Here is a 14899-nt window from a genome sequence, read left to right on the forward strand (position 1 = left end):
CGCCAGTAAACACATCATCAGAGAAGAGATTCCCTTCTTTTACATGTTGAATTTTAGCTCCTCCGTTCCTGTTTTTGGTTTGTGGCCCCTAGGTAAAGAATGAAGTGATACAGGAATACTTTTAAACCTGCAGCAATTGCATTATTAAATAAAAAAAGTATGAGATGACATGCATGGCACTTAAAGGGATAGTTCACTTTGAAATTAAATTTTGGTATGTTTTAGCTTACCTCAAGGGCATCCAAGATGTAGGTGTCTTTGTTTCCGCAGTAGTTTCAATTTTGATATTTTTAGGTCAAACCGTTCTTGTCTGTCAGTCATATCATGCAGGTCTATGGTCACCACCTCAAAGAGCATGCACAGAGAAGTCCAAATTAATCAATTCCCCATGGTAAGTACACATTGATGGCCTAAGACATGAAACGAGCGGTTTGTGTGAGAAATTGAACAGTATTTATATTTGAAATTTAATTTCAAAGTGAACTATGCCTTTAATGCTTTTGAGGGGGTGGGTGATTATGTGTGTTTGTATAGGCACATTGCCATGACCTTTTTCTTAGGAATTTTGTATATTTTTATTTGACCTTTTTTGATATTATATTATAATGGTATATTGATGTTCTGATGTTTTATGATTTTGTCTTAATTATAGATTGCTGAATCTCCTGTCTGCACAACAAATTTACCCTCAGCTACTAATAAAGACACATTGACCTTGAGATGTCACTGCAAGAGGAGGAGAAGATATTTTGATTAAAGATTACGAGGGTGCATTCATATAAATATATATTTTAATGATGTGCATGGATAAATAATTTATAATAAATACTTTAATGTTCCATTTAAAGAAAGAAAATTGAATTGTCAATTTAGATTTCATGGTGACTTTAAATCCACATATTTGAACTGATATACGCTAGCTTTTAGATGGTATCAAAGCTAACAGACATTTACTGTGGTCTTTAACTTGACTTGTTTAGCTTGTTTGTCTGCACTTGTCTGATAGCCTACGTGAGTGATGGGTGGCTGTACACATTGCTTACAGAATACAGATCAGCGAGCGAGAGAGAGAGAGAGAGGGAAGGAGGGAAAACGTGAGTTGGCAACAGTAAGAAAAGGATGTCAAGTGGTGATGAAGGAGAAAACAATCTTGATGGAATATGGAAACATGCTTGTGCAGAGACAGAAAGAGTGGAGTGTAGAGATGGATGAGAGGATGAAAAGAGAGAACGGGAAGCCCTGATGCATCTGAGCATGAGTTATGAGCTCTCTGAGCCCTCCCTTACCCTGACTCATAAATATCTGTGCGATAAATGCTCCGGGGGATGCAGAAACACACAGAGACAGCAAAGATCATTGGTTGACACGCAAAAATATACTCCACTGAGTAACCTGTGTGAGTGACGTTTGTATGCAGTAAACGGTAAAACTATTGCCGCTACAAACTAGTGATTATGATTACAAAAATAAATTAAAATATTATGATAACAAATACCAGTTTGCAATACAATCACAAATGGCTGTACCCGTTCTTATGTTAAAAAAACTAGGTGGAGAAATAGCCAGGAATGGTTGTTAGGGTGTTGCTAGGTAGTGTCATGGGTGGTTTCTTACTGGAAATTTTTTCAGTGCATTCCTACCCCCTTGTCTTAAATACATGTATTAATAAAAATCCATATTAGCGTTGTCATCAAGTATGAGAAATATTTCTTTACATTACATTACATATTTACAAAAATACATTTTTGATGAGATGCTTGATGTGAAATGGACTCCCTACAACCTCCTTGAATCAGTTTCATGGCAGGTTATGGTTAATGGAGCCCTTTATGATGACCTTTCTTTCCTGTCAAGGACGATGCTAATCTGATGGCATCAGCCGCTCCTCAGGGTGACACCTGCAGCAGTGCCAAAAAGAGTTTTTAGCAAATTAGATCTAGAACAATCCAACAGAGACATACAGTCTTCTGGGTCAACATGCAGGGCATTGTAATTCATTCATCTAATGTGATGTAGTTATATCAACATTAATGCAATCAACACTTACGGGAGCCTTTAATAAAATCATTCCTATATATAAATCATAATAACTATTTTTGGTATTAGTCTCTGCTATGGGCTTTAAATCATTCTAGCGTTAAAGAAAAGTTATCTTTAAAAACGTTCTTCTGAACTGAGATGTTATTTGACATGGTAAAAGTTGTCTGACATTTTTAGGGCAGGAATGTCTTCCTGCAGTCACATTGATCCATAAAACTTACAAAGATGGGCTTATTTTTATATTCCCTGTATCTTTTGCTTAAACGGAGTTCATTTCATTGTGACTGGCTGTCAGAACATATCTAATCACACATTACATAGCAGATGCCCTCCACCTCTTAGAGACACCTTTCAAGTGTACATCACCAAAATGGACGTTTTAATAGCTGTGGGCTGTTTTACAGAGCACCCATCCACTGAACTGTGATCATGGGGTCTCTCTCTTCCCGTGTTTGTCCATTTCTCTCTCTGATCTCATTTAGTGTTGTATTTGCTGTTTAAATTTAAATGAAGGTGAAGGGTAAATCTCAGACCCCCTGTCCACAACCACCTGGTCCTGTTCGCCTCTCCCGTCAGGAGCTTAAACACTGAGCGTGACTCACCTTCTACCTGCTTTATAATCCCAGACACACACACACACACACACACACACACACACATGTACGCACACACGCACACACACACACACACACACACACACACACACACACACACACACACACACACACACACACACACACACACACACACACACACACACACACACACACACACACACACACACACACACACTCACACACACACACACACACACACACACACACACACACACGTTTTATGGGGACTTTCCATGGACATAATGATTTTTATACTGTACAAACTTTATATTCTATCCCCTAACCCTACCCATTCTGTATTTTTACATTTTCAAATGTAAACACACACACACACACACACACACACACACACACACACACACACACACACAAACAGTTATATACTGAGAATTATGGAGAATTATGTGTTCTTCCACCATTGTCTATAAAATTAAAGTTGTCTTTTTTTTAAATGTGTTAAATGGAAGTAATGTATATACATGTATTCAATATAATTAAATACATAATATTATTATAATTATACCTAATTTGTATTTAATTTATATATTTACATTATAGGACCCAGTTTATATTACAGTTTTTCTCGATTGCTTAAACACATTTCTTGAAACTATGCCTCGTATTCTCAAAACTATAAACACAAATCCATAACGTCTCACCCAATTCCCCAAACATCCTATTTTCAGGTCAAAATGAAGCTCTACACTCAAAACCATTCACTCTTGCTGAAAAACCAAACTTTGCCCTCAGACAGGACACACAAGCCCTCAAAATCACACACACTACAACATAGTCTAAGACACTGGTGCAATAAATTCAAAACAACATTTCCAAAACTGGTAAGTTATGTTGCTTGTGGTTCCCCCCTCACAAACCTTTTCACATGATGAACACAAAAGACACAACCAGTGGATACATTGGCACATTTTTATTCATACACAGAAAACACACACACAAAAATATTTTTTTTTACTGGTTTACTCTTTTTTTTTTTTACTCTTTTTTTTACTCTCTCCTCTATTTTTTTTATTTATATTTACTTACAGTAAGATGTGTGTGACCAACATATGACAGTAAAAGAGCACACACAAACCATATTCTAATATGGAATTCGAATTGTTTTGGACTGGTAAAGAGTGTTGGACGTGACAGGAGGGCCTCCACTCAAGGATACAATATGATGAACACGTCTATGAATGTTCCACATATGGTTGAAATACCATCATTTGCCTAGAAAGATAACATTCTGGTAGTCAAGACTATAAAGGAGAAAGGATGCCCTCCCTTCACTGTCACACTCTGCAGCCACTCTGTGTGACTGTTCGACTGCTGGCCTTTTTTTGCAAGAAAATACACCTCATCAAAGACTATTGGAAATGTTTGTCTCTTATTCAGTGATTTTGTTTGCCACCACTCCTCCCTGAAGGCTCTCGAGGCGACGGTAAAGCGACTCAAATTTGGCCTTACTCGTAGCCCAGCCTCCCTCATAGTCAAACCATTGATAAAGACATGGGCAACTAGAGTGGCTTGAATTTCATCTGAGACTGCTTGTCTTCTTGTCCTTGCCCTTCCTCCTCCTCATTCTTATCCCTCTTCCTTCATGTCTTTCTGGATCCATTGTTCCAAAACGCAATAAACTGATTTGGGCCCTTTTATCTATTGAAGGTTCTGATTGATGTGTGTTAAATTTTGACTCTTAGTGTTTCCACCTGGGTAATTGTGTGCTAACTGAGCTGAAGCTGTGCTGACTTGAGTGAACAATATTGAACGCTAGTGCTTTATACATGACAACATGGTCAAGGCAATGAGAAATTAAGGGATTTGTGTGTAGAGTTTTGCAGTGAAAGTTCGTCAAATCTGACTCATGTGTCAAAACAGGGAATAGTGTTTATAGTTTAGTGAAATGGGTGTGCTTTTTGATAAATGGCGTTATGGTTTTGAAATTTTAGTTCAAAAGCCTGGTTATAGTGTTTAAGCAATCGAGAAAAACTGTAAGTGTTTAAATTTAACTACTATGTACTAACATTTAAATTAATGATTTGATACAATGCAATGTGTGCATGTTTTGTATTAACAAATATTTACATTATTACTTATTTATATTTTTTAAAAACCTACATGTAATTGCATTTGCAATTGATTACTGTAATTACATCTATGATTACACGGTGGGACCATAGAAGTGGGACAATATTATATTTATTATATACCGTACATATTATACACACACACATACAAGTATACAGTTGTGGTCAGAATTGTTGGCACCCCTGGTAAATATGATCAAAGATGGCGGTAAAAATAAATTTCATTCTTTATCCATTTGATCTTTCATTAAAAAATTCACAAAAAATCTAACCTTTCATTGAAGTAAAATAATTAAAAGTGAGGGGAAAATCATTATGAAATAACTGTTTTTCTCCATACAAACACACACACACACACACACACTCATCTGACATAATAGTTTCAGTGAAAAGCTCTTAAAACATCATAAAGCCATTACAAACAGTCAAGCCATTTATCACACATGAAGCGTACCACAGTGGAAACTATGTATGTGGACACTTAAAGCGTTGTGGTCCATCTAAACTGCTCTTTTTTTGTTTTACAGGGTTAAAGCAAAGACATCTGGGCTATGAGGAGGTAAGAACCTTTGACATGACATTACATGAGCACAAACAAACATCTCTCCACCCGCAGACGCAGGACAGATGAAATACAGCACTACCCCCTACAGGGGGAGGAAGAGAGAGAGAGAGAGAGAGAGAGAGAGAGACAGGAGAAAAGGCAAAAGAACAAGAGAGTTGAGGAAAAGAAATGCAGCACTGCCCTCTACTGGGGGAAAGATAGAGAGGCTACGTTTGGAAAGACACTTCCATTCTACTCTTAGTTCTGCAGTATATAGTACACACACACAGTGATGCGCATTTTCTGTATGCATGCTATCTACTATATTTGCTAAAATATTCAGTATACAGTAGAGACTATATACCCTGTACCAACTGGTGCTTAATTGCCATTTATTTTGATCAACATGTGACAACAATGCAGCATATTTTATATACTATTATTTACAGAATTCAGTATACAGTATATACTGCACAGAATTCAGTACAGCTAGTATGTTATTATGTAGAGAGAGGCAGCATAGCTGCACACAGCAAACACTTTTCTCCTGTCAGTAAATTGGTGTCTCATTCCTGGCTCAACCGAGTATGTCCCATCTGGGCACAGAGTCCAGATAGCCAAAGTCAATAAAGAACAGAGAAAACATCCATCATGCTCTCTCGCTCTCTCTCTATCTCTCTGTCTCTTTTTCTATGATTATACTGGACAAGTAATGACCAGCCTCACCAGAGCATAGAAAATCACACACTCAAACACACATACAATGACTGCAAAAAAAATATTTGGACACTTACATATGTATGGATGTCATGTAATAAAAAAAAAAAATTGAATTATTTTTTGAGTAAAGGATCATGTCACGTTTATCTAATTAATTTGTCCAATGTATTTGAATTGACAAAATAAAAAAAAGTTATCTCAACTTTTGGGAGTAGGTAAAACTCAAAACAAAATATAATGAGCTGAGTTTTTTTTTATTTATAATTAATATAATATAATCTAGGCTATACACAAAATATACAAAAAAATATTTGGACACTTACATATGTATGAATGTCATGTAATTTAATCATTTTATTTGAGTGAAGGATCATGTGACACTGAAGACTGAGGTAATGGTTGCTGAAAATTCATATTTATGCAATATTACTATTTTTAGTGTATTATTGATAAATACATGCAGCATTGCTGAGCATAAGAGACTTCTTTCAAAAACATTTAAAAATCTTACCAAATGTAAACTTTTGAAGGGTAGTATATATATATAAGAAAATAATATAAAATTGTGAAAAAATATTTATATATATATTTTTTATTTGAATGAACTAAACTTAATTTACTGTGTTTATCCAATTCATTTGTCCAACGTATTTGAATTGACAAAATAAAAAAAGTTATTTCATCTTTTGGGAGTAGGTAAAACTAAAAAGTCCAACTTCAACTTCCACAAAAAAATAAAAAAATAATGAGTTGAGTTTTTTTACAGTGAATATAAAATATAATATAATATAATATCATTTGAATGTGGGTGAAACATTTTAGCCACAGTTAGAAAAGCCCCTCTTAGAGAGCGATGAACCATAGCGTGTGGACGGAGGAACGAGATCCAGCTGACTTCCATCACAACCAACATTGCAGTTCATCTTAGTCTGATGAGAAATACTTTAGAAAGTCGGAAAACCACTGTATAGATGTGACTGTATGGTATGGGTTCTTTCTCACACTTACATTCTTTTATTCTCTTATTTCTCTCTCACAATCACCATTTCTCACTGTCCGTCCCATCATGCTTTTCTCTCCTGCGGTTGAATGGATGCATTTGTTCCCCTTAGAAAGTATAACATGGCTGTTTGTGTTTGGCTTTCATGGATGGGAGATGGAGTCATAAGACCAGGCCTGCAGACACACACACGCGCGCACAAACACACACACACACACACACACACGCTTTCCCATGCAAGTCATATGAGTTTTAGGGCTTAATCAGAGATAGAGAGAGAGTAAGTGAGAGCGGAGAAGAATTGGAGATGGAGGATTTCCTGTGGAGAATGCGGGTCTGGTCGTCCGTGTGCTTGAGGAAATGTTGTTGGTGTTGTGGAGATAAAACAGTCAGAAGGGAAGAAAAAGAGGAAATGTTTGAGATGAGAGTAGAAGAGATAAAAGAAACAATGAAAACGGAAGAAAAACCATCAAAAACTTGGAGTGTGTCCTCCCTCCCAGTCGCTGAGGTCAGATGGGCTTGTGTGTGTGTGTGTGTGTGTGTGTGTGTGTGTGAGAGAGAGAGAGCGAGAGAGACAGAGAGAGTGTGTAACATCAAACAGGGATAAATGATAATGTCTTGTCCTTTGAATTACAATAATATTGACATTTGCAACATCATAGAAGAATGTCTCATAAAAATGTCACTAACTTTGTAATGTCATTGAAAAATAGGTCTGATTATGTTGAAAACTGTATCATAGGCGTCTCTAATTTACTGTAATGTCAAACGATTAAACTAATTTACCGTTTCTGATTTTTTACATTTTAAATTGTTCTTGTGCCGTTTCCAAGCAAATATTGAGAGTCAAAAGTAATGTATTTGCTTGAAGAGGAGTCTTAAGATATAATGTACAGCCATTTAGTTCCAAATTACCTGAAGATATTGTTGTCTGGTTACAGCACATTCTTGTACAGCTAAACCTGAAGTCCACTCTGAGAGTGTCAGTTGTTCCTGTGTACAATGAAATCACTCAGATTAACCGAATTTAGGCAAAGAGACAGAAATAGGGAACATAAGCACTAAAAGAGATTTCTATGTCAGGACATTCTGACATCATCTGCTGTACAACTAGTTCCAAGTCGTCTTCACTGTCGCTGGTTCAGTCCAGTTCCAAGTCCTCTTTGTCATTGCTGGTTCAGTCCAGTTCCAAGTCCTCTTTGTCATCGCTGGATAACTCCAGTTCCAAGTCCTCTTTGTCATCGCTGGATAACTCCAGTTCCAAGTCCTCTTCGTCATCGCTGGATAACTCCAGTTCCAAGTCCTCTTCGTCGTCGCTGGTTTAGCCCAGTTTCAAGTCATATTCGTCATCGCTGGATAACGCCAGTTCCAAGTAATCTTCATCATCGCTGGATAAGTCCAGTTCCAAGTCCTCTTTGTCATCACTGGATAACTCCAGTTCCAAGTCCTCTTTGTCATCACTGGATAACTCCAGTTCCAAGTCGTCTTCGTCGTCGCTGGTTCAGCCCAGTTTCAAGTCATATTCGTCATCACTGGATAAGTCCAGTTCCAAGTAATCTTCATCATCGCTGGATAACTCCAGTTCCAAGTCCTCTTCGTCATCGCTGGATAAGTCCAGTTCCAAGTAATCTTCATCATCGCTGGATAACTCCAGTTCCAAGTCCTCTTTGTCATCACTGGATAAGTCCAGTTCCAAGTCCTCTTTGTCATCACTGGATAAGTCCAGTTCCAAGTCATCTTCATCATCGCTGTTTCAGCCCAGTTCCAAGTCATCTTCATCATCGCTGGATAACTCCAGTTCCAAGTCCTCTTCGTCATCGCTGGATAACTCCAGTTCCAAGTCCTCTTTGTCATCACTGGATAACTCCAGTTCCAAGTCCTCTTCGTCATCGCTGGATAACTCCAGTTCCAAGTCCTCTTTGTCATCGCTGGATAAGTCCAGTTCCAAGTCATCTTCATCATCGCTGGATAACTCCAGTTCCAAGTCCTCTTTGTCATCACTGGATAAGTCCAGTTCCAAGTCCTCTTTGTCATCACTGGATAAGTCCAGTTCCAATTCATCTTCATCATCGCTGTTTCAGCCCAGTTCCAAGTCATCTTCATCATCGCTGGATAACTCCAGTTCCAAGTCCTCTTCGTCATCGCTGGATAACTCCAGTTCCAAGTCCTCTTTGTCATCACTGGATAACTCCAGTTCCAAGTCCTCTTCATCATCGCTGGATAACTCCAGTTCCAAGTCCTCTTTGTCATCGCTGGATAACTCCAGTTCCAAGTCGTCTTCGTCATCGCTGGATAAGTCCAGTTCCAAGTCATCTTCATCATTGCTGGATAACTCCAGTTCCAAGTCCTCTTTGTCATCGCTGGATAACTCCAGTTCCAAGTCGTCTTCGTCATCGCTGGATAACTCCAGTTCCAAGTCATCTTCATCATCGCTGGATAACTCCAGTTCCAAGTCGTCTTCGTCATCGCTGGATAACTCCAGTTCCAAGTCATCTTCATCATCGCTGGATAACTCCAGTTCCAAGTCCTCTTTGTCATCGCTGGATAACTCCAGTTCCAAGTCGTCTTCGTCATCGCTGGATAACTCCAGTTCCAAGTCATCTTCATCATCGCTGGATAACTCCAGTTCCAAGTCCTCTTTGTCATCACTTGATAAGTCCAGTTCCAAGTCCTCTTTGTCATCACTGGATAAGTCCAGTTCCAAGTCATCTTCATCATCGCTGGTTCAGCCCAGTTCCAAGTCATCTTCATCATCGCTGGATAACTCCAGTTCCAAGTCGTCTTCGTCATCGCTGGATAACTCCAGTTCCAAGTCCTCTTTGTCATCACTGGATAAGTCCAGTTCCAAGTTCTCTTAGTCATCGCTGGATAAGTCCAGTTCCAAGTCATCTTCATCGTCGCTGGTTCAGCCCAGTTCCAAGTCATCTTCATCATCGCTGGATAAGTCCAGTTCCAAGTCATCTTCATCATCGCTGGTTCAGCCCAGTTCCAAGTCATCTTCATCATCGCTGGATAACTCCAGTTCCAAGTCGTCTTCGTCATCGCTGGATAACTCCAGTTCCAAGTCCTCTTTGTCATCACTGGATAAGTCCAGTTCCAAGTCATCTTCGTCGTCGCTGGTTCAGCCCAGTTCCAAGTCATCTTCGTCATCGCTGGTTCAGCCCAGTTCCAAGTCATCTTCATCATCGCTGGATAAGTCCAGTTCCAAGTCATCTTCATCATCGCTGGATAAGTCCAGTTCCAAGTCATCTTCATCATCGCTGGATAAGTCCAGTTCCAAGTCATCTTCATCATTGCTGGATAAGCCCAGCTCCAAGTCATCTTCATCATCGCTGGATAAGTCCAGTTCCAAGTCATCTTCATCATCGCTGGATAAGTCCAGTTCCAAGTCATCTTCATCATCGCTGGATAAGTCCAGTTCCAAGTCATCTTCATCATCGCTGGATAACTCCAGTTCCAAGTCCTCTTAGTCATCGCTGGATAAGTCCAGTTCCAAGTCATCTTCGTCGTCGCTGGTTCAGCCCAGTTCCAAGTCATCTTCATCATCGCTGGATAAGTCCAGTTCCAAGTCATCTTCATCATTGCTGGATAAGTCCAGTTCCAAGTCATCTTCATCATTGCTGGATAAGCCCAGCTCCAAGTCATCTTCATCATCGCTGGATAAGTCCAGTTCCAAGTCATCTTCATCATCGCTGGATAACTCCAGTTCTAAGTCGTCTTCGTCATCGCTGGATAAGTCCAGTTCCAAGTCATCTTCATCATTGCTGGATAAGCCCAGCTCCAAGTCGTTTCAGTCATCACTGGTTAAGCCCAGTTCCAAGTCTCCTTCATCACCATTGGCTCTGCCCAGCCCTCCGACCTCAGCCCTCCAAAACATCGGCTCCACCATGCCTCAATGCTCCCTCAGGCTTCGCTGGGCTCCCTGGTCCCTATGGCTCCACCTTGGTCCATCATCGCTCTGGCTTTGCCAGGCTCCTCCATTGTCCTAACTCCCGTCGTCTCCGGCCCTGTCTGCCAAGCACACGTCTCCACCTTGGTCACACCCACCTGCAGCTTCTCTTCCTCTGGCTCCTCCCATCTCTGCTCTGGCTCCTCCCACCTTCTTCTCCTTCCTGGTCATCTCCTGGAGTTTCCCTCTGCCCACTCCTCGTCCTCCTCCAGATCCCCTCCCTTCTTCCTCTGCTAGAGACACGCTTTCCACTTGTCCTGTTTCTTCTGTTCAGTGTTTGCATTAAAGTTATGATAGGTTGTGTTCTTTGTAGTCGAAAAAGTGGAATAATTAAGATTTTTTTATGTTTTTGAAAGAAGTATTTTATGTTCACCAAGGCTGCATTTATTTGATGAAAAATACTGTGAAAACAGTAATATTGTGAAATATTAGTCTATTACAATTTAAAAGAATCGTTTTCTATTTGAATATATTTTAAAATGTAATTTATTTTTAATTTTCAGCATCACAACTGCGTTCTTCAGTGTCACATGATCCTTCAGAAATCATTCTAATATGCTGAATTGCTGCTCAAGTAACATTTCGTATTATTATAATGTTGAAAACAGTTGTGCTCCTTAATATTTTTGTGGAAACCATGATATACTGCCATATAAAAAATTCCGGCAAGTAAGATCTTTTTATTTATTTATTAGAAATTAATAATTAAATTGATTCAAGTAACAGTTAAGGCCTTTATAATCTTACAAACGATTTCTATTTTAAATAAATGCTTTTAAACTTTCTATTAATCAAAGAATTATGAAAAGTATATTATGCAGCAAACTGTTTTCAGCAATGATAATAAGAGCCATTATTAATAATTGAACACCAATAAATCTGCATATTAGAATGATTTCTGAAGGATCATGTACTGTATTTTTAATCGAATAAAATCAGCCTTGGTGAGCAGAAGATACTTCTTTTAAAAACATGAAAATATACATATATATGTATATATATATATATATATATATAAAGAGCATTTTTCTCCCTGCTGAAGATCTGAGGTCTGTAATCATCTGATCTGCATGTACAGCACATGTACAGTTCTGAGCTGGAATAAATAAAAATCCTGAAGCCACGTAGACCTAAATATGAGGACACGCTTCACACACAGACAGATATGGATACAGTAAGATGGCTGTATCAGCAAAACAAGGTGTTATAACATCTCACACTGTATCTAATATAGATCAAACTGTCTCTCTCTCTGTCTTTGTCTCCTATTTCAGCTGGGTGAGCTGGACGGGGTGGAGAAACCACAGCCGCACTGGTTTCACACGCTGCAGGTGCGACGGCTCAGAGTTCAGAGGGGCCGCAGTAACAGCGATCCCATGGGAGGAAAGAGCTTCCAGCAAGAGTTCCAGTGGGTGAGGGACACACTGATACAACTCAGACATACAACATGTGATTTAAGCATGTCCACATACACAGCCATGCACAGTAGGGTGCATCAAATTTGAATGGGAAATTTTAATTTCAAAATATCAATTTGACTGGCATTGCATTTTGTTCCAATTAACATAAAAATGACTTTTGCAAAGTTTTGAGGGATTCCATTGAGATTTAGGGGTGACACCTAACACATGAACTTTGGCGAAATTTCGAAAAATGTGCAATTTTTAGTCTAATTGCCAAAAGGTTGACCTGGAAATGTTGAGTACAGTGAACTTTTATACAGTAACATGTTCTATAGGGTTATCAAAGTAAAAGTTGTTTGTTTGAACCCTTTGGGCAACTTGGGCATTTCTCAGAATTCAACTTTCAAGATTGTCCATTCATTTGTCCTATAGACAAAATGAATGGAGGTCAATGGGACATGTTCATGTGGCCTTACCCTGTTAATTTACTGTAACAACAATGCTACTCTCAATACACATGAGACATCTACAGTGGGGAGAACAAGTATTTGATACACTGCAGATTTTTCAGGTTTTCCCACTTACAAAGCATGTAGAAGTCTGTAATTTTGATCTCTAAAGTTGACTCTACAAACTGTGAGTGACAGAATCTAAAACAGAAATCCAGAAAATCACATTGTATGATTTTTAAGTAATTAATTTGCATTTTATTGCATGACATAAGTATTTGATACATCAGAAAAGCAGAACTTTGGTACAGAAACCTTTGTTTGCAATTACAGAGATCATACGTTTCCTGTAGTTCTTGACCATGTTTGCACACACTGCAGGAATTCTGGCCCTCTCCTCCATACAGACCTTCTCCAGATCATGCAGATGTCGGGGCTGTCGCTGGGCAATACGGACTTTCAGCTCCCTCAGAAGATTTTCTATTGGGTTCAGGTCTGGAGACTGGCTAGGCCACTCCAGGATCTTGAGATGCTTCTTACGGAGCCACTCCTTAGTTGCCCTGGCTGTGTGTTTCAGGTCGTTGTCATGCTGGAAGACCCAGCCACGACCCATCTTCAATGCTCTTACTGAGGGAAGGAGGTTGTTTGCCAAGATCTTGCGATACATGGCCCCATCCATTCTCCCTCAATACGGTGCAGGTGTCCTGTCCCCTTTGCAGAAAAGCATCCCCAAAAAATTATGTTTCCACCTCCATGCTTCACGGTTGGGATGGTGTTTTTGGAGTTGTACTCATCCTTCTTGTGGAGTGGAGTTTAGAGCAAAAAGCTCTATTTTTGTCTCATCAGACCACATGACCTTCTCCCATTCCTCTTCTGGATCATCCAGATGGTCATTGGCAAACTTCAGACGGGCCTGGACATGCGCTGGCTTGAGCAGGAGGACCTTGCGTGCGCTGCAGGATTTTAATCCATGACGGCGTAGTGTGTTTCTAATGGTTTTCTTTGAGACTGTGGTCCCAGCTCTCTTCAGGTCATTGACCAGGTCATGCCGTGTAGTTCTGGGCTGATCCCTCACCTTCCTCATCATCATTGATGCCCCACGAGGTGAGATCTTGTGTGGTGCCCCAGACCGAGGGAGATTGACCGTCACCTAGAACTTCTTCCATTTTCTAATAATTGCGCCAACAGTTGTTGCCTTCTCACCAAGCTGCTTGCCTATTGTCCTGTAGCCCATCCCAGCCTTGTGCAGGTCTACAATTTTATCCCTTATGTATTTACACAGCTCTCTGGTCTTGGCCATTGTGGAGAGGTTGGAGTCTGTTTGATTGAGCGTGTGGACGGGTGTCTTTTATACAGGTTCTGAATTTTTGTTTTAGATTCCGTCTCTCACAGTTAAAATGTACCTATGATAAAAAAATACAGACCTCTACATGCTTTGTAAGTGGGAAAACCTGCAAAATCGGCAGTGTATCAAATACTTGTTCTCCCCACTGTATACTCTGAATATGACAGTGTCCACTCTAGAATACTGTTGATGTTAAGTTTAATAGCTTAGCTAACATAGATAGCTGACTGGTTAGCAAACTGTTGCTAGCTAACGTTAGCTAGATGTAATGAGCACCAAATACCTATAAATATGACTTAAATGACTTATAATAAATAAGTATACAAAGACACAATTACAGATATGATAGTAATTATGTAATAATACATACCCAACACAGAAAGATCACCTCAAACAGAAAGATCATCTCAGTTTTCTTGAGCTGTAGTATTGTTTACCTCAAATCTCCATTGTGACCATTGAGCACTGTTAAGCACTTTATCCAACAAAAACAGATGTGCGGTGGCACCCCTAAATCATCATGTACTGGACAAATATTTTGCATGTGTTGTTTCTACATATATTGGAACATTTTTAGCACCCAGCCATATCAAAATTCAAGAATTGTGTTTTTTGATGCACCCTAATGCACAGTGTTGAGAAATATTGCGTTACTTATTACAAACTGTAATGTCACATTGAAAGTAATGTTAACCCTATAAAGGCAGATGCATAATATTAGATACGTTCATTTATAAGACCTCTG

The 14899-nt window shown here is 39.2% G+C and overlaps 1 protein-coding gene across 2 annotated transcripts in view; it reads left to right on the plus strand.

Annotated features, from left to right (window-relative positions):
* Positions 1-14899, plus strand: part of cdk15 (cyclin-dependent kinase 15) — a gene marked incomplete at its 5' end in the record, with an annotated part of 32795 nt that overhangs the window by 5167 nt on the left and 12729 nt on the right. The window contains 2 exons of one of the 2 annotated variants that reach the window (XM_081380605.1): positions 5272-5303; positions 12232-12369. In XM_081380605.1, coding sequence (XP_081236731.1) covers positions 5272-5303; positions 12232-12369 — 170 coding nt within the window. Of the gene's footprint in view, positions 1-5271; positions 5304-7315; positions 7517-12231; positions 12370-14899 lie in introns of those variants that run through there. The other variant, XM_081380604.1, reaches the window with a different exon arrangement.

The sequence above is a fragment of the Scardinius erythrophthalmus genome, assembly GCF_964197995.2.
Source record: "Scardinius erythrophthalmus genome assembly, chromosome: 12".
NCBI classification, from domain to species: domain Eukaryota; kingdom Metazoa; phylum Chordata; class Actinopteri; order Cypriniformes; family Leuciscidae; genus Scardinius; species Scardinius erythrophthalmus.